This window comes from Porites lutea, chromosome 14, assembly GCF_958299795.1.
Source record: "Porites lutea chromosome 14, jaPorLute2.1, whole genome shotgun sequence".
NCBI classification, from domain to species: Eukaryota; Metazoa; Cnidaria; class Anthozoa; order Scleractinia; family Poritidae; genus Porites; species Porites lutea.
This window is the reverse complement of record NC_133214.1, coordinates 3,591,562-3,616,214: the sequence shown is the minus strand read 5'-3', so window position 1 is coordinate 3,616,214 and position 24,653 is coordinate 3,591,562. Positions and strand designations below refer to the sequence as shown.

Here is a 24,653-nt window from a genome sequence, read left to right as displayed (position 1 = left end):
ACTGAAACTTTTTCCCGCCAAAAGTTTCTGAGCAGGCGACATTGCAAACTCTGTGACGGCACAGGGTGACAGTGCACTGCAGCCTCGTTCAGGATTGATCTCTTTTCTCTGCCTTCCATTTAGTGGTGAGTGGAAAAGAAACCCTAGCCTGGGAACGAGGCTGAGTGCACTGTCGCCGCCACGTCGTTTTTGTATTGGGTGTACTATGTACTTACGTCTCGTTTTCCATGAATCTCGATCACGGTTCGGCTCGGGAATGAAATTATTGGGAGGGCGGAAGAAGAATCGGAATCGAAAGGGACTTGCATTTGGGAGGTGGTTAATCCAAAATCGGGGACATATACGGCTGTAACGTAAACTCAACAAACTTAACCAGTCAAGGCTATTCCCTGGTTCCCTATTTAGTTTGTGAAGGGCTCACATTTCAACTTTCTATCCTGGATCTTTGTAGAGTTGACTGATCTGACCTACCCAGCCAAAACGAAGCAGAAAACGACATCCCCATTTTCAGGATCCTCACAGAATAGGCACACTTCGATGATGATTCAAAAGGATAAAACATACGAAATACATACGTATACATACGTATATACGTATGTGATTGACGAATCCTCCTTGATTGAGCCCCGTTCTAAAAACAATCTGTCAGCAGCAACTGCCCATTAAAATAACACGTTGAATTCTTGACTTACGTGATATTTATTATTCCTTTCAAATCCACAAGCGTTACAATCATTCTTAGCTCAGTACATACTTGCCTGCAGAACAAGCCCAATTTTTTCGCGTTTTTCAGGCAAGCGCAGGGAAACGCAAGGTGGGCGTAGAGGGCGCGAGACACGTGTGGTTTGGAGAGACGCGTTTTTTGTTCGCGCTCATTCCTCCGCGCATCTTTTGCTCCATGTCCGCCTTGGCTTCGCTCGCCTAAAACCCACAAAATAAACGCCTGCTCTGAAGGCTAAGCATTTTTTCGAAAGAAAAAAAATACGTACTCTGTAGAAGTTGTTTCCCGTATTCTTACTTGAAAAAAAAAGCAAAGCAAAGTACTCTGAGACAACTTAAAGAAACATATCAATTCCCTTGAATATTCCTACTAGAAATCTTCATCTATAGATCTCACTTTCTTCGGCTTGGTAAGTTTCTGCAGCATTTCATCTCCCACACTGGAAGTGAATCTCTGAGCTACACTGTCCAGACCTGATGACATCGCCAGGTCATACGCCGTCTGTCCAGCGTCATTTGCCACACTGGTACGCGCTCCCAGCCCTAACAAGGCATCAACACACTTCAGTCCATCTGCACCAAGGAGCACTGCTTCATGCAAAGCAGTATTTCCTTTAGACATGTTCTTAGCATTCAGTTTAGCGCCTGCGTTTACCAATAATGGAAAACAGTCTGAGTGCTTGTTGACAGTTGCAACAATGATAGCCGGAGTCCCATCGGCTGTCACACACTCAGGATTAGCTCCTTCGTCAAGCAATCTCTGCACTTCGTCTTCTCTTCCTTCCCCTAAAAGAAAAATTAGACAAGAAATAATCACTTAGATCGTTTATTTCGCGTATTTGTACATCTTTTGGCCGAAATTGAATAGCTTACAAGGGCCTGCATTTTGTGGAATGCTTTCATAAGAAATGGTGTTTTCTGGTGGTCCTGGTAAACGACCTTGGGATGTACAAACTAAGCTGGGCATAACCGGCATTTTTAGAATCTTATATGTTGATGACTTCGATCTCAACGACCTATTTGCAGAATTTACGTTCATATAAACATTCCTACGTTGTAAACACAGTAGAACATCCCGTGAGCGACTACCCAAAATACGAAGAGTTGGTGGTCGCTTACGGGGGAGGGGGGGGGGGGGGGTGGTCGTGTACGATAATAGGTTAGCTTGAGTAGCAAGCGTTTCCATGTGGTTTCGGAGCAAAGAACGAGGAACGAGAGTCAAAGACCGCGCAAAAAATGACGCGAGTAAATGAGCGGGGAGGGGGTGGGGAAGAAAGGTAAGATTATTCGAGGACGGCGCTTAATTGAGTAAATACAGTAGACTAAACTAAGTACCTTTCGGTCCAATCTCTTTTAACAGTAACTTATCCTCTTCACTTAGTTTGTCCTTATTACTGTCTTTTCCCTTCCGTTTCTGCTTCTTTCCCTTTGCTGTGGTTTTCAAACCATTTTGAGTCTGTCTCCTGCTCCCTTGCAAGTCATCCCTGCTTCCAGAGAGGTTCAATGCCCTCAGACTGGAAGAGAGGGCTTTAGATTTCTCTTTCCACATTTCCTTTCCATCTCTCCGCGCGAAGGTCACGGTCAATGTGACCTCTTCTCCATTCAAGTCTTCGTGAACTGTAGCGGTTATTATCTTCCCCAGCCTTGGCTCACCTATGGTAGATCTGAAATCTGGATTGTTTTGAGCATGGGCACGAATATGAGAGCAGACATGGTCCATCTGTTGCCTCCAGAACCCCTTACCGGGACTTACAGCAGCTAGTGCTGGCCTCCTGTCTCTTGAAGCCTCGAGCCGACTCCGTTCCTGGGCTTCAAGTTCAAACTGTGATTGGATGCTGGTTGCAGAGGGGTAGAACAATCCGACTGTAGAAGTAGCTGGGGAAAGACGAAACAAAGACAGAGACCTTAGGGAGCTTAAGAAAAGGTGTTTTTGAGCGTTGCCGTCAATTGGAAGTGAGACATTTTTTCTTTTAAATTATCTTGATGCTTACAAATTAATTTGAACTTTGTTGAAGTCTCTTTAGTCTCACAGAAACGATTTGTCTAAAATTTTGGGCAAAGTCAATGTCCAAGAAAGCAAAAAATCCACTTCCAGTTGATGTGACTTTGCTTAAGCAAAATTAAAATCATTCTTCACTGCTTTACAAACTTTGAATATCAAAATTCATTTCTGTACATCAATTGACGAGGCAAAAAGCATCAAACTGGGCTGCCAAAACAAGTATCCGCATTTTATAGGGAACATATTTGACAAAGCATGTCATCACGTGAATTCACAAAAACAGCAAAAATACAAATGGTCATGAAAAAATACAGAAAATAATAAGAACACTATTTATAGTCCCAAATTGTCGTTTTCAATTTCCAGACATTTTGGCTTAGCCATTTTTCAGTGAAATACTGTTGATAGTAGTGTCACCTCACTTTTTAACTTGGGACCTCAGGGTGCAAAGAAATTCAGTTTACAGCTTGCTTGGCGGTCACTCACGGGAGGTGGTCGCTTACGAGAGGTGGTCGCACATGGAGGTTCGACTGTAATATACCTTTATCTGCTGTCTCAGCTGGGGTTGAAGGAATGGAGACAGGCAACCAAGTTGCACTTTCTGATCTTCCTCGCATATCATGAATGCTGCTTCTCTCAACTATAGTTCCAATCACACTTCCAGAACTTTGCCTTGAAATTCTTGGTGGGGGTTCGATGCCACATCCACAGGTATTACAGAACTTTGCAAATGCGCTGTTTGAAGCCTGGCATTGAGAGCATATCAGGGGGCTTTGGTAGGGCTGTGGTTTCGATCCACACCAGTCGCAAAAGCGTGCATCGCTGCTGTTTACCCGAGAGCACTTGGAACATGTCATGATGCTACTAATCGAGTCCTTTGGCCTTGGGGGCGCACTAGTGCCAGTAAATATTTGTTTGGCATTATAAGGAAGCCTTGATTCACAGGTGACACAAACTTTCAAGTCAGGTGGGTTTCCTGTGCCACATACTGAACACATTAACTTATGCGCTAATTTCTTGCTTGCCTGTGGTTGACGCTGGGGTGAGATGGGTGCCTCACAGATGATACAAGTGGGTGTGTTTAATGGCACTAATGAGTGACAGGAGACACACATTCCAAGCTGTCCACCCTCTGGTGGAGGGAGTCGGGATGATGGCAACGGAGGAATAGGAGAGCCACACTCAGAACAAAACTTCGCATAAGGGTCAGATGGTCTGGGTGCTAGACAGTAGACGCATTTTAAAAAATCTGTCTGCTGCTGAATCTTACTAACTTGAACTCTGTTCTCAGGACCACGTCTCTCCCTCAATTCCCCGTCAACTTCAGAAGGTGACCGATCCATTGTCCCTATCATTGCCTGATTTGAAGCAAACCGTGACATTGTAAATCTAGGCTCACTCCTTGGCTTTCGGAAGCTTGAGCCTTTTACTTCTTCCCAGTTGTCAGGCGTTGACGTGAGAAATCGCTTAGAACCCCCCTCAGTTCCCCATGCCTCCGAAGTTTTTAGCTTTGACCCTTTGGTATTCTCAAGGATCTGTCCAAGCAAAGTGCCAGATGACTCCCTTAAATTCCCAGTAGATGAAGACATGCTTTGTTGAAGTTCAGAAACATCATCTGCCAGCTCATCTTTCCCCTCAGGCTCTTCAACCAGAAATGTTTTCGTGACGATGGAGCTTTCTCTTGTGCCATCACTCGATGTTGCCATTGCCTTTACCGTTCGCTTTCCCGGACCCAAAACAAACGGTCGGTTGTACTTGTAAGTGCACTTGATCCCTAGTTGCTTGAAAGGTTCGGGCTTCATTCCATTAATCGTGTAATAGATCAAAGTGTCTGGTGTTTCTGATCGAAGTTCTATTGGTGTATGAGTGTCGATCATGTTTTTTCTGCCGGTTCCTCCGAGCGGAACTCGCAAGGGCATTATACTCGGTACTTTGATCATTCCAGCTGTCATCTTGGAAATCTGTCGCCGGGGACTTTTGACGATTTTCCGTGCCCGTTAAAAAACAGTTGATTAAAACTGGCGTTATCTTTGCGACGTCTTTTTAAGTACTTTCACGGAAATTGAACAAAAGCATTACCAGTTGTAACTAATACGATCGACATTAACCTGTTTGAAATCGTTTGTCTTTTTCGCCGCCATCTTCGAGTCCAAGCTATCCCAGGGTACTTTTCTCTCCAAGGTAAAGTAACAAGGCTTGGTTGCCATAACAATAAATCTGAGTCTATCGGCCATGTTGAAAAGTTGAATGTGCGCTTCCTTAGAAAGAGTTTATAAAGAACTTTCAAAGACTTCGTGAACGGTCAAATGTGAAATGAAAATCTGTTTGATGCAGCTGAGTCTTAAGGGGCTTCTTTTATAGTTTTCAACTGAACTAAAAAGAAGCTGATTTCGGCATAGTCTTCAAGCTTTGTAGCTGTGTGTGGTCATTGAAATATGTCTTCAAGCAACAGCCCTTCGATCGAGAAGCCGTGGTTTCAGGACACAAAAACTGGATGTGAGAAACAAGCGCATTATTTTTTACAGATCCGCAAACTTCAAGACGAACTTATTCATCGTGAGCAACACAATCTTATCAATGCCATGGAACGCCTGAAGCAAATCACATACCCGCGGAAGCGACCAATTATTCGAAACATTGACACCTCAGATCAACTATCACCTCAAAGCTTCCCTGCCAGAAATGCTAATTTGAGAAAAGTTTTGAAACACAAAGCTTTACAGAGTAAGGAAAAGCCCGAATTAAGTGCTGTGTCGGGAAAGCCTTTGATTAGAAAACCAGTGCACAAAAGACAGGAAAATTATCATCGTTTCTTTGTAATGCCGCCTCTTTTGAGTGATAAAGACATTGCCAAGATAGTGCATCATGCAAATTCTACTTTCCCTTCTGAGCCTTCCACATATCTTCTTCAGCCGCATCTGCCGTCCATTCCAAATGTTGGACGAAAGACAAATTTTATGAAGGACAACAGGCTAAAACTTCTGACGCTGGCCGAGCCTGAGTTCTGTGACGCAGAGGGGGGTAGTGTAAGTGGAACAAGTAAATATTTGCATACGGGAAAATCCAGGCAACGAAAGAGAAGTCCGACAAAGTCCAGTTTGCGGTTAGAAGGTAACATGTCCAAGGAGAATTTAAGGAAGAGAAGTGGGAATGTGTTGACTTTTGATGTTGATCCAAATGATCCAAGCCTATTTTCTCACTGTGTGTCAGATGAGAAGAAAGGAGATGAACAGTATGAAACCACACCCTTGCCGCCACCAAACTCGAGACCAAGTTCTACAAAATCAAAGTCCAGTCAAGTGCAGCTTGTGGTATCTACAAAAGATGGCAGCACTCGGGAAGATAATAGTAATATGAAATCTGAGGTAATGAATTCTGGTACAGGATATAACACTGCAAATAAATTTAATGAAGATGATCAGGTTGCAGAGAAGACTGAAAAGACTGATTCAACCTTAAAAGGTGGTTCAAGTGCACATATCAGTGTACAAGGTGATCAGATATCTGTTCAAAAAGATCAAATATCAAACTCACTTCCTGCTAATAGTAGACAAGATGGTTCTGAGAATCTCATTGAAAATCAAGAACAAGTTGAAGTGGCTCAGCCAGTGGTTACAATAACAAGTAAACCACCAGATAATGCAGTTCAGGCAACTTGATACATGTACAGATGAACAAATTCTCTGATCCTTAAAGTGAACTTCAGTCAACTCTCTTTTAACAGTCCTCTCTAAAAAATTGGACACCTAGAGTTGGTTTGTGCCTTTCGTTACTCCTTTTATTTGACTCTATAAGATGGTCACCTCTCTAAGACAGACTCCCAGTGCTGGTACAGAAGGTGTCCATCTCAAAGAGAGTTGATTGCAGGGTCCGAAATTAACTTTTTTACTGCAGGTGCCAAGTGATTTTCAGTTGCCAGGCGGAAAATTCTGGTCACCAGCAAGTGCTCGTAAAATGTTTGCTTAACAGCAAAACACATAAAAAACAAAGTTTTAAAAGACTTTTTCGTTTAAAACATCTTATACTCATGAACGAATGCAAAAGTCAGACTGCCATGTACAAAAAGGCACTATATGATTGTGTATCTCAGAAGTCTTAGTTGAAAAGGACCTTTTGTTAAAAAGATAGCTCTCTTAGCTTGAAGACTGAGGATTATAATGCGACTGCCTTTCCAAGTAATTATGCGCCATGAAGCTAACCGCCATGTTGCTCTTACTTTGGAACAAAATTTTTGAACCAGCCTCCCACCTTTGGTGATGCTTTTTAGATTTTCTTATCTTGAATTACTTTCTTGCCCTGAAGTATTTTCTATGGAGATCAAAAACTTTGACAAAACAAGGGGTAAGTTTCTTCTGGAAATGAAACAATATTTTTCCATTTAAAATGAAATTAATTCCTTGAATGCTGGTTCAAAACATTGACAAGGCACTGAAAGTCAGTCAGCTGCTGGCAACTAGCCTTGAAATGCTGGTCACCAACACTGAATTTTTGGTCATATCAGCAGCCAGCTGGTCCCAATTCTGGACCCTGGACTGTAGTCTCTGACTGAAGTCCTTTTTAAGGATCACTGACGTTAACAAGAATGTACCTTATTTGATAAAAGTAGAATTTAGAACTCAGTTAAAGCTGGGCTTGATTCTTCCCAGCAACTGTTCAGTAAGTAAGGAAACCAACCCCCTGAGCAGCTGGTGATCAAGCTTAGAATTTTAATTTTTCAATAAATATTATTAAAACACAAATAAAGCAAAAATTAAGTAGGGTCATGTATTAATAACTTTTATTTTTCTTCTTTGAAAGGCAGTGTGGTATTCAGGGTTGTTAATAACTTTTCAGCTGATTGCGATGGTAGAGTCAGTGGCTTATATTAGAAGGGGTCTAGAAATCTAGAAATTCAAAAATTTTGTAGTTTACATTATGATATTTATTCTGGGCATCATAGACAGTGCTGTTCATGATCTTTATAAAGGGTGGAGGAGTATGTCTCTCCTTCATAAATAATAAAAATAAACTCTCAGGAGGCATCCATAGACAATAATAATGGAGGCTGTGTACGAGGTGTTAGACTTTAGATAACTGGCTATTATTGAAACTCCTAGCTAGTAAATAGTAAAGAAATCTGTATATACATACATTATTTATTTTGTAACAGTTTTTCTTTGTTTGTACCAGAATTTATCTTTATAAACAGTAATAAGGATAATAAATGACCATCAATAAAAAATAATTTGCTGAAGTGAGCATTGAAAGTTGTTCAATTTTTAAATGGTATTTGTTATTATTTTGTGATCCTCTCCAGTTCTTTTTCTGGTATTTCTCAGCCATGTCTCAGCAGCAATACCACAGAGACATAGCACTTTCTGCAAGACTGGCTGACAACTGTCCACTTCCAAAAACATCTGGCACACTCAACCTTTCATACCATGCCTTTATGTTCTTTGAGGTAGTTCCAAGTACACCAATCACTGTGGGTATTACTGTCACTCTTGTGGCTCTGTGGATTCTTTTAAGGCCATGAGGCCATGAGGCCATGAGGGCGAGAGGAATAATATTGTTTTAGTAAAATCCAACTAGTTAGTTGGTCAAAAATATCGAGAATAAAAACTTTTAGCTAGTTAAAGCTAGACTTTAATCCAGTTTTGCCGCCAAAAAGCCCGCACTTTTTGCTACTAGTAGGCCATAACATATAGCCTAGTAGTAGCTCAACCAATCAGAATGCAGCATTGACGATAGACCACTAGCTGGATTTTACTAATTATTATTATTATCATTATTTTCAAAACTCAAAACTTTTTTTCACTATTTGCCCAGAAACTCCAGGACCCCTAAGAATATTATTACTCAACGTAGTGGGCAAGTGGGTATACCAGGGGATCTGTTGATTTGGAGCCCTTTTAGCACTACGGTAAGAAGGAAGTCAGTCGTGCAAAAATATTCCCCGTGCGTACCCCTGCTAGAGCTCATTTCCGCACCACACCTCCGCTTTCCCCCATAATGCACTTGGATGCTCAGTGGGCAGGTCGCCATCTTGGTTGATTTGGAAGTGGCAGCTCTTCCGCTCGGAATTTTTCTAAAATCAAGTCCGTCTTTGTCGTGATACTGACCCACTTTGCACAAGAATCAAGATTCAGTGTACGAGGGAATAATTTTACTGCACGATGACGGGAAGGCAGCCGGCAGCCGTCATTGACAATGGAACGGGGTAAGTTTAATAGCAGTCGATCGAGACAAGGATGTCAGGATGCAAATTTGCTAAGGATTGACTTCAACTTGTATTTTCGATATATCTGTCTCAATAATAATTCAGCTAGAGTCTCAGATTTGCCCTTAAGTGTTATTGTCTCAGTTCATGCTATGATTAAAGTGTTGCAAACTTTGATTGGTAGATCAAAACGTGAGGTTGTGAGGTTAAGCTAATTTTTGCTACATTGTGGAAAGCACAAGCTTTTCCTTCGTTATTAATGATGTTAATTATTATTTCTTGTAAAAGAAGGTTTTGCTTGAAAATTACTCTTTTCTTTTAACTCAAATACATTTATTGATGTCCATCCTGACAACTTGCCATCACAAACTGAGAACACCATTCGTCAAAGTTGTGTTGTTTCTCATAAAATTCCAGGCTATTACTTGTCATAAAGGCATGAATGGCAAGTGCATGGGTTCTGCATTGCATTGCACACAATGATGTTATGCACCCATAAGGCAAACCCTGCTTCAGCCTTTCATCTGATAAGGCAGGTGGTCAGAAATGACAAATTGCAAATGTACTGCTGTTTTACAGTCTGCATTCTTGAGGATCATTAATGGTGTGTGAGGGCAAATGTAGGATTTGTAATAAGATCATCTTTATGCAGGGCTGTCAACCCCCATGTCTATAAATATTGAGAATTGATAAGGATGGGATAATAGATGACATCATAATGCCAGCACATGACGTCATTTCTGCCAAAAAAAAAAAGCGCAAAAAAGATGTTGTTAGAATGTTGTAGCATTTGACCTGATTGATTTACTTCCCACCAATCATGTTATTCCTTATATTACAATGGCATAGCAGAGTTTATGAGGAAACGCTCAATGTTAACAGTAAAATAGCTCAAACAATGTAAAATATTTGAAATTTCATTGTTAGATAGTTGAGTCTACAAGAAATGGGCAAACTTCGGCAATTATTTAGGTGATTTCAGACTCTAATCTGGAGGCCAGGAGATACGGTTCAAAATCTGGAGTCTCATGGATTATCCAGGAGAGTTGACAGCACTGTTTATGATTCTGACCCTATTGAATGCACTGAGAAGGGACTGTCGGGCAAGGTTCCCAGATTCCATTCTCTAGAGGATGAGATATTTTCTGTAAAGCAATGAAAAGAAAATTCTCTTAGCCTGAGAAATCAGCTGACAGTTGGAACACCACCTCTGCTTTCCCTATGAAATGACATCTGAGGAATGAGTGCTGCAGAAATCCCAAGTGATGAATTGTCACCACAAAGATCCAGAGTTCTCAATAAGAGCCAGCAGCCGGCAAAATTCGCCGGGTATTTCACATTAACTGGCCGCCTACTTTTCTTTAGAAATTTCCGTCAAAAAAGTCAAAATTTAGTGATGTCTGTGCTCTGTTCACACTACTTTAATTTTTGCTCCAGAATGCTGGAAATGTACTCTAAGAGCCCCCGCCCCAGGCACCCCTAGTAACTTTTTCCTTCTTGCTTTTGCCTCCTACTTAAAACCGTATTGAAAACTGTAAAGATCTGGGTAGTGCTTCTGATTAGTTGAAGCAAATTTCCCTCACAATATGACCAATCAGAAGCAATACCTAGATCTGGGTAAGGAAACCTCTTCAGTGCATAATTTTTGTGCTTTTTCCTCAGAAGTCATTTTGTGGGAAAAGGAAAATAAGTGGTGGCACCCTGAAATGTTAGCTGTTTTCTCATGCTTAAATTCCCACAACAGTGATGCTATTTGAACTCTCTATATAAAATCCATAGCATGACAAAAAAAACTCACTGTTGACACTGAGGAGGAGGAAATTAAAAAGTAACCAATTTTTGAATTTCCTTTTCTTTATTGTAGGTATACAAAAATGGGCTTTGCAGGAAACACTGAGCCGCAGTATATTGTGCCAACAGGTTTGAAGTTTATTGAAGTTTGAAGTTTGTTGATGTTCATTGATCTCCATAGAAGTTACAAATGAAATGAAATTAAATTAAACTGGACATGTACACGCAAATATCCCCTGCGCACAAATAACTTGGCTCATCTACAGAATGTAGGTGGGCAGAGGAAAACAGTAAGTAATTTGCTAGGAAGAAATGGTAATGGTTCATTGACAGTGGAAGAACAAACAGCTTAGAAAGTCTTTTGAGGCTTCAAAAGTTTGAACAAAAGTGCAACATTAAATTTGCATCACACACATAATAAATCAAGGCTAGATCTGTATTCTGAAACAATAATCTTGCAGCACTTTGTTAGTAGTAAGTTACACAACAGGACGGCAGAAAAAGGAGGACGGCAAAACGCTTGAGTGTGACAACATGAACGTGACAGGGCCATTAGTTGTGTGTTTTGTTGGGAATTCACTCTACATCGATGTTTTTTGCTCCTCTACAAAAAGTTATTTTTAAAGGAATGTGAAGTTTGGCAGAAGGATTTTTCAAACATAATTATTGTCTCGCTTGTCACCCAAGGTTTGCTGTCATCTTTCCTTTCCTGTCCTGTTGTGTGAGTTCACTAACAATAAAACAAAGGTGCAATCTCCATATCAACATTTATTAGCATTAGTGGGCTGTGGACTGTAAATCTTTTTTTATACATGGCTAGGCTACAGTCCTTTGCCAAAGCCATTTACAATAATATAGACCATAAACCCTTCACATCCTTGAAAAAGGTTTGGTAACCAGGGCTGTCACTGAGGGCCGATAGCCAGGGATTTCCACTGGCTATTATGAACATGACTCCTGGAAGGAGAATAGAAGCTAAAGAACTTCTTAGATGTTCAATTTCCCACCTACGTATTCATTGTCCTCCTAAATTATACCTCAGCATGTCAGGGACCATTCATGGCCAGTAGAACAAAAAATTTGCGCCAGAGGCTGGGAAATTTAGGAGCTAAGTTCTCTGAAAAATCATTCCCTCACTTTAAGACCTATTTTATGCAAATCAGCCGTTGTTATCGTTTGAGACAACAATTTAAAACGTTTGATTCTACTTTATTTACTCTGTCTTCAATGATCTCTTTCCAAAATGCGTGGCCCATAAAAAGAAAAGCTGTGTATACTTTACTGTGTTTAATTTAGTACTTATTCATTTTCCTTGTGAGAATCGGATTGGATCACAACTTCCTTTTTCTAAAATCTACCTTTTTTTTTAGTAAACCTTCAAGCAGTTGCGGGTGGTAGGAAGTTTTGCTTCAGTTCAGGGGGTAAATTTTACCAGTTACCGCCTGATAAGGAGAACACTTCTTATTGAGAATACCCGGAAACCTTAGTGACAGCTCTGGGTAACAATTTTATTAGTCTAGATTGTTTACGTGTGGTCAAGTTTGTTTGTTTTGTTGTTTATAGCTATTGCAATAAAGGAATCAGCTAAAATTGGTGACAAAACACAAAGAAGAGCTGCCAAAGGCATAGATGATTTAGGTAAATATACCCTGTGTAGCAGTTGTCTCCTGACATTGTATCAGGCTTCTCTAGAAGCTTATATTGTATTTATAGTTGTTGCTGTTTCTCAGACAGAATTTGCTTACACCTTTTCATCATTCTTTTTGATTTTTTGTCTAAAAGTTTATTAAAGGGTTTAGTTTATCGTTTGTCTCATGATTGTCAATTTTATATTGATCACGACATTTCCATCGCACACTGCAGGTCTTCATTATTGTTCAAAAACATTTTCATTTAAGTGATTACTAGTAACTCAAAACTTCACTTTCGTTTATGTTGGTAGATTTCTATATTGGTGATGAGGGAATAGACAAACCTGGTTATGCAACAAAGGTAATGTTAACCTGGTTGGTCAGTTCTGGCCAGTTCTGTAAAGGTAATAGGGAGCTTTAGCAATGACGGCGGCGACGGCAACGAGAATGAGAAAAGAGCAATGGGTTTGTCAAGCAAAACAACAACTTTGCACATGCATCACACTTTTTTATGCATTTCTTTGCTGTCACTGCATGACTACCATGTGAAACTGCCTAATTTCGCGCTTTGTGAAGGACGTAAACAAGCGACGACGATTTTTTCTTTCTTTTTCTCAACGTGAGTGCGGTCCCTAAGAAAGCAACTCTGGTGAAATTCCATTACAGTTGACATTTTCAGCGGAACAATGACAATGTTTGAAATAACTCGAATGCCTTTTCAAAGTGACGTTTTCGCTGCTGTCACCTTCTTCGATGCAAAAGCTCCCTAATTATACGGTCAAGCCTCCATGTATGATTACATGTACCTCTCGTTAGCGACCACCTCTGGTAAGCAACCACCTCTCTTAGACACCAAAATTTTCCAGGACAAAGCCCTATGATTAGAACTTCTCATAAATGACTGCCTGTGATAAGCAACCGCAAAAATCTTTCAGCCTGACAGTTAATATCTTTTCCATTGTGTTTAACCTCTTGTAAGCAACCAATTTAGTATGGTATAGTCTTTTTGTTCAATGTATATACTATGGCACTCAGTATACAGAGAACGTTCAGTGATGAAATGTGGAGCTACACATATATTTAACTTACGAGGTGTTTACATGACACCGGGGCGACTTTCGCCCAGGAGCGAGTTCACTCTGGTTCCCTCTCATGGCTCTATATTTGTTTACATGATACTACCAAAAAATGTTATGCTGGCACAATTCACCCTGGCGTGAGTTCACCCTGGTCCTTATTCTGGGGCGAGAATTTCACTCCGGTATGAAATCTCACAACAGTATCATGTAAACGCCAAACGTCCACCCGTTTCGGTGTGAAATCAGTCTGCTGGTAGATGTTTACAATTTTGAATTACACCTGTATTTTATCAACATGAAGTGCACCTCCAAATAACAAGGCATGAAATGACCCAGTCATTATGTAAACGCAATACGAAATAAAAAATTCATCCCAGTATGAACCTCGCGTCGTCGTGAGTTTTCTCATGTAAACCCCCTTAGAAATTGCATACTATAAATTCTTGGCTAAAAAGTAGATGTGTCAGAACCTATTCTCATAAGAGACGCCCTGTGGTTTGATTCTGGTAAGCAACCACATCCCGTATGAGGTCACTAAATCTTTGCATTTTGGGTGGTCTCTTACAGGAGGTTCAACAGCACTTATTAACTTTCTCTGTCTAATATTTATTTTTCAGTGGCCAATAAGGCATGCTATTGTAGAAGACTGGGATTTAATGGTACGCTGGTTTTGCTTCTCTAAACATTGTGTCATGAGTATTTATGTGATATGGCATTTTTGCTTAACTATAGATTTCAGTTGTCATTAAACCTGGGGTCTAAAATCTAATTGGTACAAAAAACCGTCAAGAAATATTTTATTTGTATGAAAGTCACAGCTCAAAGCAACTACAGTTGACTCCCGATAACTCGAACCTCTTGTTAACTCGAAGTAGTTCTTGTTTCTCCTCAGATCATTTCTATATAATTTTACCCTCAATAACTTGAACCGATTTCCCTGGAAGGTTCGAGTTATCGGGAGTTGACTGTGATAGATAGTTTGTAACAAGTTCTGTTGATTGTGCTTAATTCTTATGAGTTTTGGGAAAGCACTACACTTTGCAATTTTTGATCTGCAGGAGCGATTCTGGGAGCAGTGTATTTTCAAATACTTGCGGGCTGAGCCAGAAGACCACTATTTTCTTTTAGTAAGTAAAATACATTACAGTTCTATTTCGTGCTGTTTTTTCGTGCTGTTTTTGTCTTGTTGGGAGGATTGTGTGGTTTACGAATGCAACACATCATACTGATTTATATGTATGCAAAAATAATTATATTTTATTAGTGACCTTTCTTGTCAGCTATGTCCTGATAACTCTTTCACATGAACTTGGCTTCAATGTAAATTCCCTTGTGAACTAAACAAAGATCTAAATTATTATTTTATTATGTTATTACTAATAAATCATTTTTTGTTGTTTGTAGACTGAACCTCCTTTAAACACTCCTGAAAACAGAGAATACACAGCAGGTAACTTGAGTATTCTTTAGTCAGTGCATGTGGATTGAATATTTACCACCAGGGATTGAACATAAGACATCATACATCAGACATAAGAAATCATACATTAGACATCAGACATACATATATCACAAATCAGACATCTGACAACAAACGTCAGTCATCATTCAGACATACAGACATCTGTCATCAGACATCTGACCTCTAGCGTCTGACATCAGACATCAAACATCATCCATATATCACACATCAGACTTATAACATCTGACATAAGACATCAGACGTCCGACTTCTGACTTCAGACATCTGACATGAGACATCTGACATCTGACATCAGACATCACACACCAGACATCAAACATCAGACATCATACATAAGAAATAATCAATCAGACATCAGACATTAGACATCAGATATCATACATATCTCATATAATTATAACTGTCATCAGACATCTGATGTCTAATTTCAGACGTCTGATAACAGTTATATGATGTCAGACGTCTGCTAACAGTTATATGACATCAGACATCTGATGTCAGATGTCTGCTGTCATATAACTGTTATCAGACATCTGATGTTATATTTAGTTATATAACTGTTATCAGACATGTGATGTCTCATATCAGACATCTGATAACACTTATGATGTCAGACGTCTGATAACAGTTATATGATGTCAGTTGTCTAAAGTCAGACATCTGATATAAGACATATGCTGTCATATAACTGTTATCGGACGTCTGATCTCATATTTTGTTATATAACTGTTATCAGACATCTGATGTCTCATATCAGACGTCTGATAACACTTATGATGTAAGTCAACTGACATCATATGACTGTTATCAGCCTTCTGATGACAGTTATATAACATAACATATAAAATCAGACATCAGACGTCTGATAACAGTTATATAACAGAACATATAACATCAGACGTCTGATAACAGTTATATGAGAGCAGACGTCTGACATCAGATGTCTGATAATAACTGTAATATAGCTGTAATATAACTGTTAGTAGACGTCTGACATCATATAACTGTTATCAGACCTCTGATGACAGTTATACAACATAACATGTAAAATCAGACATCAGATGTCTGATAACAGTTATATAACAGAACATATAACATCATCACACGGCAAATATGTAAAACAGTTTTTGAGAATTTTTAATTAATTTTCTCTGTTAGACTGATGTTTTTAACCGTGTATAAATAAAGTTATCATTCATTCATTTATTCAACTTGCCAGACAACATAGTATTAAATTATAGGCAAACTCTTTTTAAGCCCTGTACCTTTTTTAACAGTTCATCAGTTTTGAGAGATCATCTTGTGAAAAGTTAGCAGACAAAGAAGTTTAACTTGGTTTAATAAGTGTACCTTTTTCAAACATGTTTACTTCACAGGTTTGTCTGTGTTGAGAAGGGCAACAGTGATGCTTATCATGTTTCATTTGTTTTCAGAAATTATGTTTGAGTCATTCAATATCCCAGGCTTGTATATTGCTGTGCAGGTGAGATTCATAATATTATTTTGCAGTAAGTTGGTTTTAATCTTTCTATTTCAATCTTTTGTTTTCAGTATTGAAAAGGTGATCACAATAATGATGATGACGATACTATTATTATTATTATTATTATTATTATTATTATTATTATATTTTTTTTTTCGAGGTTGAAAGACCATTTTTAACTACACAAAGAAAGGAAGTTGAGGCTTGAAGTACCATATTGCCATAAATATTTCATACAAATCACTGTATTTTGTCACTCTTAAGCTAGTTCCACACAAATCCTGATATTTTTAAAACTGCACACTTTTTCACATAAATCAGCCTTCCATCCACACAAAACGAGTGAATCCGCTCACTGAAACTGCATCGATTTGAAACGGCTCTCAAGAGCAGTTTACGGCCCTGTTCATAATAATTGGGGTAAAAAATATGCAGAGTCAAAGATCTCGGGATTCGTATGGATATAGCCCCAGCCTCAAGCTGGCATCTCTGTCTAAAGAAATGTGAGAGAGGTCTATTAATAAAAAGGTCCCTTTCTTTTTTCTCTAGGCTGTGCTAGCTTTGGCTGCATCCTGGACATCTCGTCAAGTAGGAGAAAGAACCCTGACTGGAACAGTTATTGATTCAGGGGATGGTGTTACTCACGTCATTCCTGTGGTAAGTGGGTTTAACCCCCGGGGTGCGGGGTTGGGGAGATTCCCATATGAAGGTGACGCAAGTGGGATGCTTGTCGGAAAATTCAAATTAAACCCCTAAGGGAGACCAGTGTGGGTGTGGCTCAAGCTTAAACTGACCCCTAAGGGAGGTTTCTGTGTGGTCAGTGTCAGGACATTTTTTGTAAATTTCTCCATTTACAGTATTAAGCGATACCTAAATGGGCAAATAAAGTGACTTTCCATCCCAAACACCCTAATTGAAACCAAAATCTGCAATTTACACCCCAAAGGGAGACGACGGGTATCCCCATCACTGTTATATGGGAGCTGCCCCCCCCCCCCCCCCCCCCGCTGGGGCCCAACCCTTGGAACACCATTTTAGGATTTGATGTCTGCATTTAGCCTTTGTTGTAACTATTTTAGTTTCTGTCCTTATTATAGGCTGAGGGATATGTCATTGGTAGTTGTATAAAGCACATTCCAATTGCTGGTCGCGACATCACTTTCTTTGTGCAGCAGCTGCTTCGTGAACGTGAAACTGGCATCCCTCCAGAGCAGTCTATGGAAACTGCTAAAACCATCAAGGTAATGTAAGGTCATTATTAACACTTCACCTATTGGAATCAAGAATTAGAATTGAGACAGTGCTGGTCAGTGGCAGTCTTGGGGCAGTATTGTGGCAGTCATGCATTCGGGGTTCTGATAGCAGGGCTCAAAAAAAATGTCCTGTCCAGTAATCCAGGACAAGTAGATTTTCTTACTGGGCAAGTAACATTTAAAGCCCACTTGCCCATTGGACAAGGGTCCAGGTGAGTCATTCTCCAACTAAATTCTTAGCTTAGACAAGCAAGTAGTGGCCCCAGGCAAGCAAAACACGACAGCTACCTGCCCAAAGGATGGCTGGAGTTGAAGATTTTTTCCAGCAATGTGATAAAAATGTGATGGCAAATTTTAAAGCCTGGGCCAGGTTGTTCAAAGCTGAGTTAAGAAAACCCAGGGTTAGTGTGAATTTGAATTCAGAGATATGAAAACTAAAAAAACAAATTCAGGTAAATTCTTTCCGTCTACAATTTGGTGATTGGATGGTCTGTAAAGAGTAGAAAAAAATTATCCAAGAAAATGTTTTTGGATAAAAGAAGAAGAAACCCAGATTAAAGTTAAACCCCAGGTTAGGACTGATCGGCCTTCAAAAAAATGGGGCCTGTTCGATACATGAGAGAGACGTTTTTTTTTTTACCAGTCAGTGACACAGGAATCTCTTGTAGTCATAGGTTCAATCTCCAGTGGGGAATACTTGGATGTTCTCTTCTGAGCCGCCTGTGTCACTGACTGAATAAAACATCCTTCTCATATGGGTTTTTTTTTTGGGGGGGGGGGCGTTTGTGTGGGGCTATATTGCCTGCAGTGTTTATTTGGTTTTAGTGTTGCAATAAAATGTTTTTTTATAGTTCCCACTCTAGCCCTGTACTTCGGATTTGGCCAAGTGTTAAGAATGTGTGGTCCTAATAGGATAATTACATCATTTATTAACAGAGACTTTCTAGACAAGAATTATCAGTTTTATTGTTGGGTATAACCATGCAACTTTTTTCTGCCTTTATTTGTCCAAGTTTGGAAAGTTTTCATTTTTTGGTGTATTATGTACATGTAAGTTCCTGACCGTAAGGTTGAAAGGACAGTTTCAAACTCAAGTTGTTCTCTTCTCAGGAACGCTGGGGCTACATCTGTCCTGACATTGCTAAAGAGTTTGCTAAGTATGAAGCAGAGCCAGGCAAATGGATGAAAAAATATGAGAGTGTAAATGCCATCACCAGAAAGGTAGCTCGGAATCCAAAAAGATAACTTGTATTGTTATTCATTTTCCTGGTCTTGCTTAGATACAGTCTAAGGAAATTACTTAAATTTTAGTCAGCTGTTACTGGCACTGTACAAACGACTTATTGACCAACTCAAGCAAAACTGACGACAATAGAATGACTGAACAACTGACCATTTGACAAACCAATAAATGACCGTTTAACCCTTTAAGCCCCAATATCCACATGCAAATTCCCCAAACTGACCTTCGTACATTTTTTAAAGAATTAGTTGAGAGAATTTGATAAAGGATCAAGGCATTTTCTCTTTGGTGATCATTTTATTAGTTCTCGTAACTTTATCTCTTGACAATTTATGGACATCGTTTGGCGAAAATTGTTGTTGGTCACTATTGGGATTTAAAGGGTTGATTGTGACAAAAGACGGATCGAAATGCATCAATGACATTAGGAGTCTTCATAGCCAATAACGTCAAGGCTTAACTGACACATGACCAATAACATCACGACTTTATTGACCATCAGGCCCCAGTTGTTCAAAAGTTGGATAGCGCTATCCACCAGATAAATCACTCTCCAACGGATAAGTGTTAGGGAAAGCGATATGCTGTCCACTGGATAGAGCCAGGTCAATAACCAGAGTATTACGATCAACTGACGTGATGCAATTCACTTTGACTCTGAAGATGACAACCGCACAGGTCTAGAAACGTCAGTCACCGTCAACAGGACTACGCTCGCCCAAACGATTATATTTTACCCATTTATGAAATTACCTGTAAAATGAAACTGAAACGAAAGATAAGCAGTAAGAATTAAATGATTACATGTAAATGAAACCTTCTTTAAATTTGGTCAGCTTTAGATGGCCATAAACCTCTCCTATTCCAAGGCCCTTCCACTTAGATAAGATGAATGATTTTTGAAACTTCACAGTCAGTTCCAGGTCATTCAGTGATTTTGTTACAAATAGTCATGGTCAGTCCTCTGACTCATTTTGAAAAAAAAAAAGATGAGTCCCGGTTCAAAAAACAGTGAGTCCCTGGGTCTTTTCTAACCACACAGTTAATCTGAAGAGAGACTCCAAAACTCTGTATTGCAGTTTACTGAAATAAAGATATACTCCCTCTATTGTAAAGCAAACAAAGACTAAAAGAAGTAAGCGTTTTTTAACAACAGCCACAAGAACAGCCACAGAAATCACACAAACACGATATTTTTACAAAAACCTCTTCAGATCGATCAATCGATCTTTGGGGATTTTTATGCGTCAGGGACGCGGGGCGCAGAGGTAACAAAATCACTGCGGTCATTTTTTATGAGCACCTAAGTGCCAGTGAATGTTCTGTATTGATGCTCTTCAATTTTTCATTCTACAGCCTTTCTCAGTTGACGTGGGTTATGAGCGATTTTTGGGCCCAGAAATTTTTTTCCACCCTGAGGTAAGGGAATCCTCTGCAGGCTTGTACATACCGTATTTACTCCAATAAGCAACACAGTCCGCAGTTGAGGCGTGAAAAATTTAATAAACGCCGCGGTGCTTATTCGAGTAAATACAGTAGTTGTAAAGTATGTGTACAAACAACGTCCTTCTGTGGACTTTTGAATTTTTAAACTCAGTAGGCTTGTCTCTGATGTTTTACATGTAAACTGAATGCTTTTTATTTTAGTTCTGTAACCCAGATTTTACCACTCCACTGTCAGAAGTTGTGGACGACGTCATCCAAAACTGCCCTATTGATGTGCGTAGGCCTCTTTACAAGGTAAGAAGGATCGCCTTCTCGTGCATATCTAGATGTTTGTTTTTTAGGTGTCTACCGTTTCAGCCACCTTGAGCATTTGACATTTGCTTATTTTGTGTTTACTTGCCTGCCAGAACATAGTGCTCTCTGGAGGCTCCACCATGTTCCGTGACTTTGGTCGCCGTTTGCAGCGTGACATAAAGCGCGCAGTGGACGCTCGCTTGAAACTCAGTGAGCAGCTTAGTGGAGGACGCATCAAGGTAAACAACCTTGTTATCAACTGAAGCTTTTCTTAATTTGCCCTGAAATTACTCCGTTACATCAAAATATACAGTGTCTTGTGCAGTAGCCGGACAAAACAGCCGACCTTTTGCGAGGTCATCAACGGTTTCCCCGCGAAATGCCGTCTAAAGAACAAGCACAGAAATTCCATACTGATTAAGTGTCATTATCCAGATCTGGGTAGATCTGGGTGCGTCTGATTGGTTAAAGTAAATTTCTCTCACGGCACAATCAATTAGAAGCACTACCCAGATCTGGGTAGTTACAGGTCATCAGAATGAAATTTTGGCGGGAAACAGTTGTTGCCGTCGCGAAATGTCGGCTGTTTTCTCAGGCTACCTAAGGTGGTCACGCGACATCAGTGGGGAATGCGTTGTGTGACAACCCCAACAGTCATGCAGACCGTGGATAGGTTGAAGTGCAGTGGTAAACGCTAGAATGTAGAGACCTCTAGAATCTAGGATGAGGACGACTAGGAGTACGAGATTTTCTGAATATTATTTAGTGCGCGCGCGTGAACCAACGTCATTTTGGCGGGAAACTTGTCTTCTACGAGTTTTAGCGAAAATGTCTTAATGGTGGAAACAAGTTATCGGATGTTAGAAGTTTTGTCATTTTGTGATATAGAGAGTTCTTAATCTTCACCAATAAAATAACCGTGCTAACTTCAGGTAAGGAAAATCAAGGTTTCCGGGATGCTTATTTATTAGAATACGCGAAAAAACTGCATGTCAAATCTCAAATCTCTTCAAATGCGTTGTGGGTAAAGTATCTTTGGGAGAGTGATTTGTTTATTTACTTATTTATTTAATTTCAGCCAAAACCAATTGAAACTCAAGTTATTACACATCACATGCAGCGCTATGCTGTTTGGTTTGGAGGAAGTATGTTGGCTTCAACGGTAAGCTTTATATACATGAGCCTTGTAGCAGCTCTAGAAAGAGTGGTTAGTCACGATCTGTTATTTGCTTCAAATGGCAATATTTTAAAGATTTCCTTGAAGTTCTGTTTAAAAAAGGAGCAGGATTGTATTATCAGGTTTAAAAACTCGGGCCGAAGCCGAGAGTTTTTACACCTGATAATACACGACTGCGAGTTTTTTGAACGGCTTCAAAATCTCTGATAAAGATCAACTCATTCTTGCACTAATACTCAGATTTTGGTCTAAAAGATTGGACCTAAAGCTTAGCCATGTTTTTATCAGATTTAAGGACATTCATTAATATTAATTTCTATTTTTTCTTTATGAATTTTTTATGAGTCTTTGAAGCGCACAAAAGCAAGAACAGTGACTCAGTGAAAACGAAGAAAAGTGCGACAATAAATATCAAGGCTACTGATACTTTCCCGTGGTTCTAAATTTTGAGCCATTCAAATGACAGCTTATGCTGTACAAGGTGGTTCTAACTTCTGATTCTGTGGATGAAATCCTATAATGTGACCATTCAAATGAAAGCTACTGAGCAGTACTTTCCTGTGGTACTGTTTATTATGCTGTACAAGGTGGTTCTAACTTTTGAGTCTGTGAATGAAATCCTTAACTCTTGTCGTTTAAGTAAAAGCAACTAGTAGACCCGCAGTAACTTTAGTTGTTTAAATACTACCCAGGACATTGTTTCAAAATTGGCCTTACATTGTTCCGTTCCTATTTTTTAGCCCGAGTTCTACACAGTGTGCCACACCAAAGCAGATTATGACGAACATGGCCCCAGCATTTGCCGTCACAATCCGGTGTTTGGAACTATGTCTTGAGGAGAAAACAGTTCTTTAGGATTTTAGACTTGAAAATTTTCTGCTTTTGATCTGTGACATCAATTCCTTTTTTTCTCTTAATCTAAGCCTTCAGTCTTTCAAACTGCGGTTGGTTGTCCCGGAAGACCAGTTGCTCGCAAAGTTACCGGAAAGGTTTAGAAAGAGAACGGTAATTCATGGTTTGCAGTGCTGTAAATTAAAGTTTATCGTGAGAAATAGGTAAAGTTATTGCACGAAAAAAGGTAGCTTTGTGTTTGAGAATTTTTTGTCGACTATTCCAACCAGAAATTCGTAAGTACCAATGTAGACGTAAAACTGGGTTAAATCATGGCCTATGACGTTTTATATTTTTGTTTTTTAGTTCACACCAACTTCTTTTCCTTTTTATTCAAAAGAAACTCAAATATGCTCCAATTTTGTTTTCGTTCATGGAATTTGTGAAAGAACTAAACATAGGCTTCCTTTTAGCATGGAAAATTTGTGTAAAAATTGACTTCAAACGAAAAACAATTCATTTAGTATGAATACGTCTTTTGAATTTTGTGTAAAAAGATGTCTAAAAACCTACAAGTCTGTTTTTGCAAGGTTACGAATGCTAAATGTTCATGTAATGTGAACGGTCGAGACTCCCTTCCCAGTTAAACATTCGTGTCATATTTGTAGTAACGTAGTTAAGTTCATTTTCGAAAGCAATGTTTTCTTTATGACAATGTACGTTAGCATTATTAAACTTTGCAAATATTGGAGATTTTCTTAGATTATGTAACGAAACCGATATATTTTGACAATAAATTCTTTGTAAAAGAGTGAAAGTGTTGTCATGAAAGTTTGTGTTCTTGGTTACTGAAAAGATTTTGTACCTCATCTGCCATGTCTTCTTTCTCTCCAAGGAAATTCAAGTTTGTTATAAATGTCTATCAGCGATGTACTTGTTTATTTACCAGTCTAGTGTCCAAAAAATCGAGGAAACTCATGAAACGTTTTGCTGAACACATTTTTGTGCGTTCTTTTCCGTCCAAAGCAGAACGCAATTACACTTTAAGACAAAAAGTTTATTCGCCAGTGCAAAACTCAGTTTACAGTAGATCGCAGTGTGGGTTAAATTTTCTGTGATTTCTACAACGTTGGCGTTTCTCCGAACTTACAGAATCTAAAGTTACTACTTTATCAAGATGGCAGCGTGCGTACAACAGAGAAAACTAAAGCTGATTATAAGAGGAGAAGAAGGAGCTGACTTTTTGCGTAGTCTGTCACTCACGTATCTTAACTGTGAAGTATTTGTATCTTCGAATATCGGACATCAGACGTCGGATATTAGATATCAGACATCGGTCATGGGACATTTTACATGGGACGTTGGACCTTGGACGTCGGACATCTGACATCAGACATCAGACATCGTAAATCCGATATTCGACATCAGTGATCGGACGTCGGACATTAGTCATCGGACATCAGACCTCGGATATCGGACACCAGACATCGGACGTCGGATATCAAACACCGGGCATCAGACATCTGTCATCGGACTTCAGACATGGGACATTAAACATCGGACATCAGACATTGGACATCGGAGATCAGACATCAGACACTAGACATCGGACAACGGACATCAGATATCAGACATCGGACAACGGACATCAGATATCAGACATCGGACATTAAACGTCGGACATCGGTCATGGGACATCAGAGAGCGGACATCGGACGTCGTACATCGGAAGGCAAGGTTTTTTGAGGAATTATCTCTTAATCAGCAAGGTTAGAAATGGTCAACTGAACAACTGGGCTTCTGAACTAGGTTTAATAAATCACAGTCATTTTTAAAATCAGATGACGCGTGCGAGTAGTGAATACATTTTGTAAAGTCTTTGCGCCTTGATGTACCTAAAATCGTCATTTTTTCTTTTGTGTTGACTATACATGCCTCTGTTGATATAGATATCTTTCGCCCACGGCGAAAACAATGCAATTCTTGTACATGGACACTAAATACGTCAAACTGTGAGCTAA

At 39.5% G+C, this 24,653-nt stretch overlaps 3 protein-coding genes across 3 annotated transcripts; 2 read left to right on the top strand and 1 right to left on the bottom strand.

Moving 5' to 3' along the window:
- Nucleotides 1-698: 698 nt before the first annotated feature.
- LOC140924947 (double zinc ribbon and ankyrin repeat-containing protein 1-like) lies at nt 699-4,869 on the bottom strand. The gene is made up of 3 exons (XM_073374923.1): nt 3,264-4,869; nt 2,056-2,595; nt 699-1,506 (listed from the first exon to the last, which is right to left on the bottom strand). Exons 1-3 carry the CDS (start codon nt 4,672-4,674, stop codon nt 1,091-1,093), a joined length of 2,367 nt encoding a protein of 788 aa, XP_073231024.1. The 5' UTR covers nt 4,675-4,869; the 3' UTR covers nt 699-1,090.
- Nucleotides 4,870-5,078: 209 nt separating this feature from the next.
- On the top strand, nt 5,079-6,573 carry LOC140924511 (uncharacterized). Its single transcript, XM_073374532.1, has one exon. The coding sequence runs from the start codon at nt 5,158-5,160 to the stop codon at nt 6,379-6,381; it is 1,224 nt and encodes a 407-aa protein (XP_073230633.1). The 5' UTR covers nt 5,079-5,157; the 3' UTR covers nt 6,382-6,573.
- A 2,155-nt stretch (nt 6,574-8,728) lies between these two features.
- LOC140924509 (actin-related protein 3) lies at nt 8,729-23,449 on the top strand. The gene is made up of 16 exons (XM_073374531.1): nt 8,729-8,921; nt 10,786-10,841; nt 12,276-12,350; nt 12,655-12,704; nt 14,040-14,081; nt 14,481-14,549; nt 14,827-14,872; nt 16,339-16,388; nt 16,938-17,045; nt 17,486-17,629; nt 18,752-18,862; nt 20,241-20,303; nt 20,532-20,624; nt 20,738-20,863; nt 21,703-21,786; nt 22,542-23,449. Exons 1-16 carry the CDS (start codon nt 8,878-8,880, stop codon nt 22,635-22,637), a joined length of 1,257 nt encoding a protein of 418 aa, XP_073230632.1. The 5' UTR covers nt 8,729-8,877; the 3' UTR covers nt 22,638-23,449.
- The last annotated feature ends 1,204 nt before the right edge of the window (nt 23,450-24,653 follow it).

Excerpts from the sequence above, each read along its gene's own strand:
- LOC140924947 (XM_073374923.1), bottom strand. The coding sequence starts at position 4,674 with ATGACAGCTGGAATGATCAAAGTACCGAGTATAATGCCCTTGCGAGTT. Across the intron at positions 2,596-3,263 it reads AGCTGAGACAGCAGATAAAG|CTACTTCTACAGTCGGATTG; the intron begins GTATATTACAGT and ends GTCTTTCCCCAG. Across the intron at positions 1,507-2,055 it reads AAAAGAGATTGGACCGAAAG|GGGAAGGAAGAGAAGACGAA; the intron begins GTACTTAGTTTA and ends TTTTTCTTTTAG.
- LOC140924509 (XM_073374531.1), top strand. The coding sequence starts at position 8,878 with ATGACGGGAAGGCAGCCGGCAGCCGTCATTGACAATGGAACGGG. Across the intron at positions 12,351-12,654 it reads CAAAGGCATAGATGATTTAG|ATTTCTATATTGGTGATGAG; the intron begins GTAAATATACCC and ends TTATGTTGGTAG. Across the intron at positions 12,705-14,039 it reads AACCTGGTTATGCAACAAAG|TGGCCAATAAGGCATGCTAT; the intron begins GTAATGTTAACC and ends TTTATTTTTCAG.
- LOC140924511 (XM_073374532.1), top strand. The coding sequence starts at position 5,158 with ATGTCTTCAAGCAACAGCCCTTCGATCGAGAAGCCGTGGTTTCAGGAC.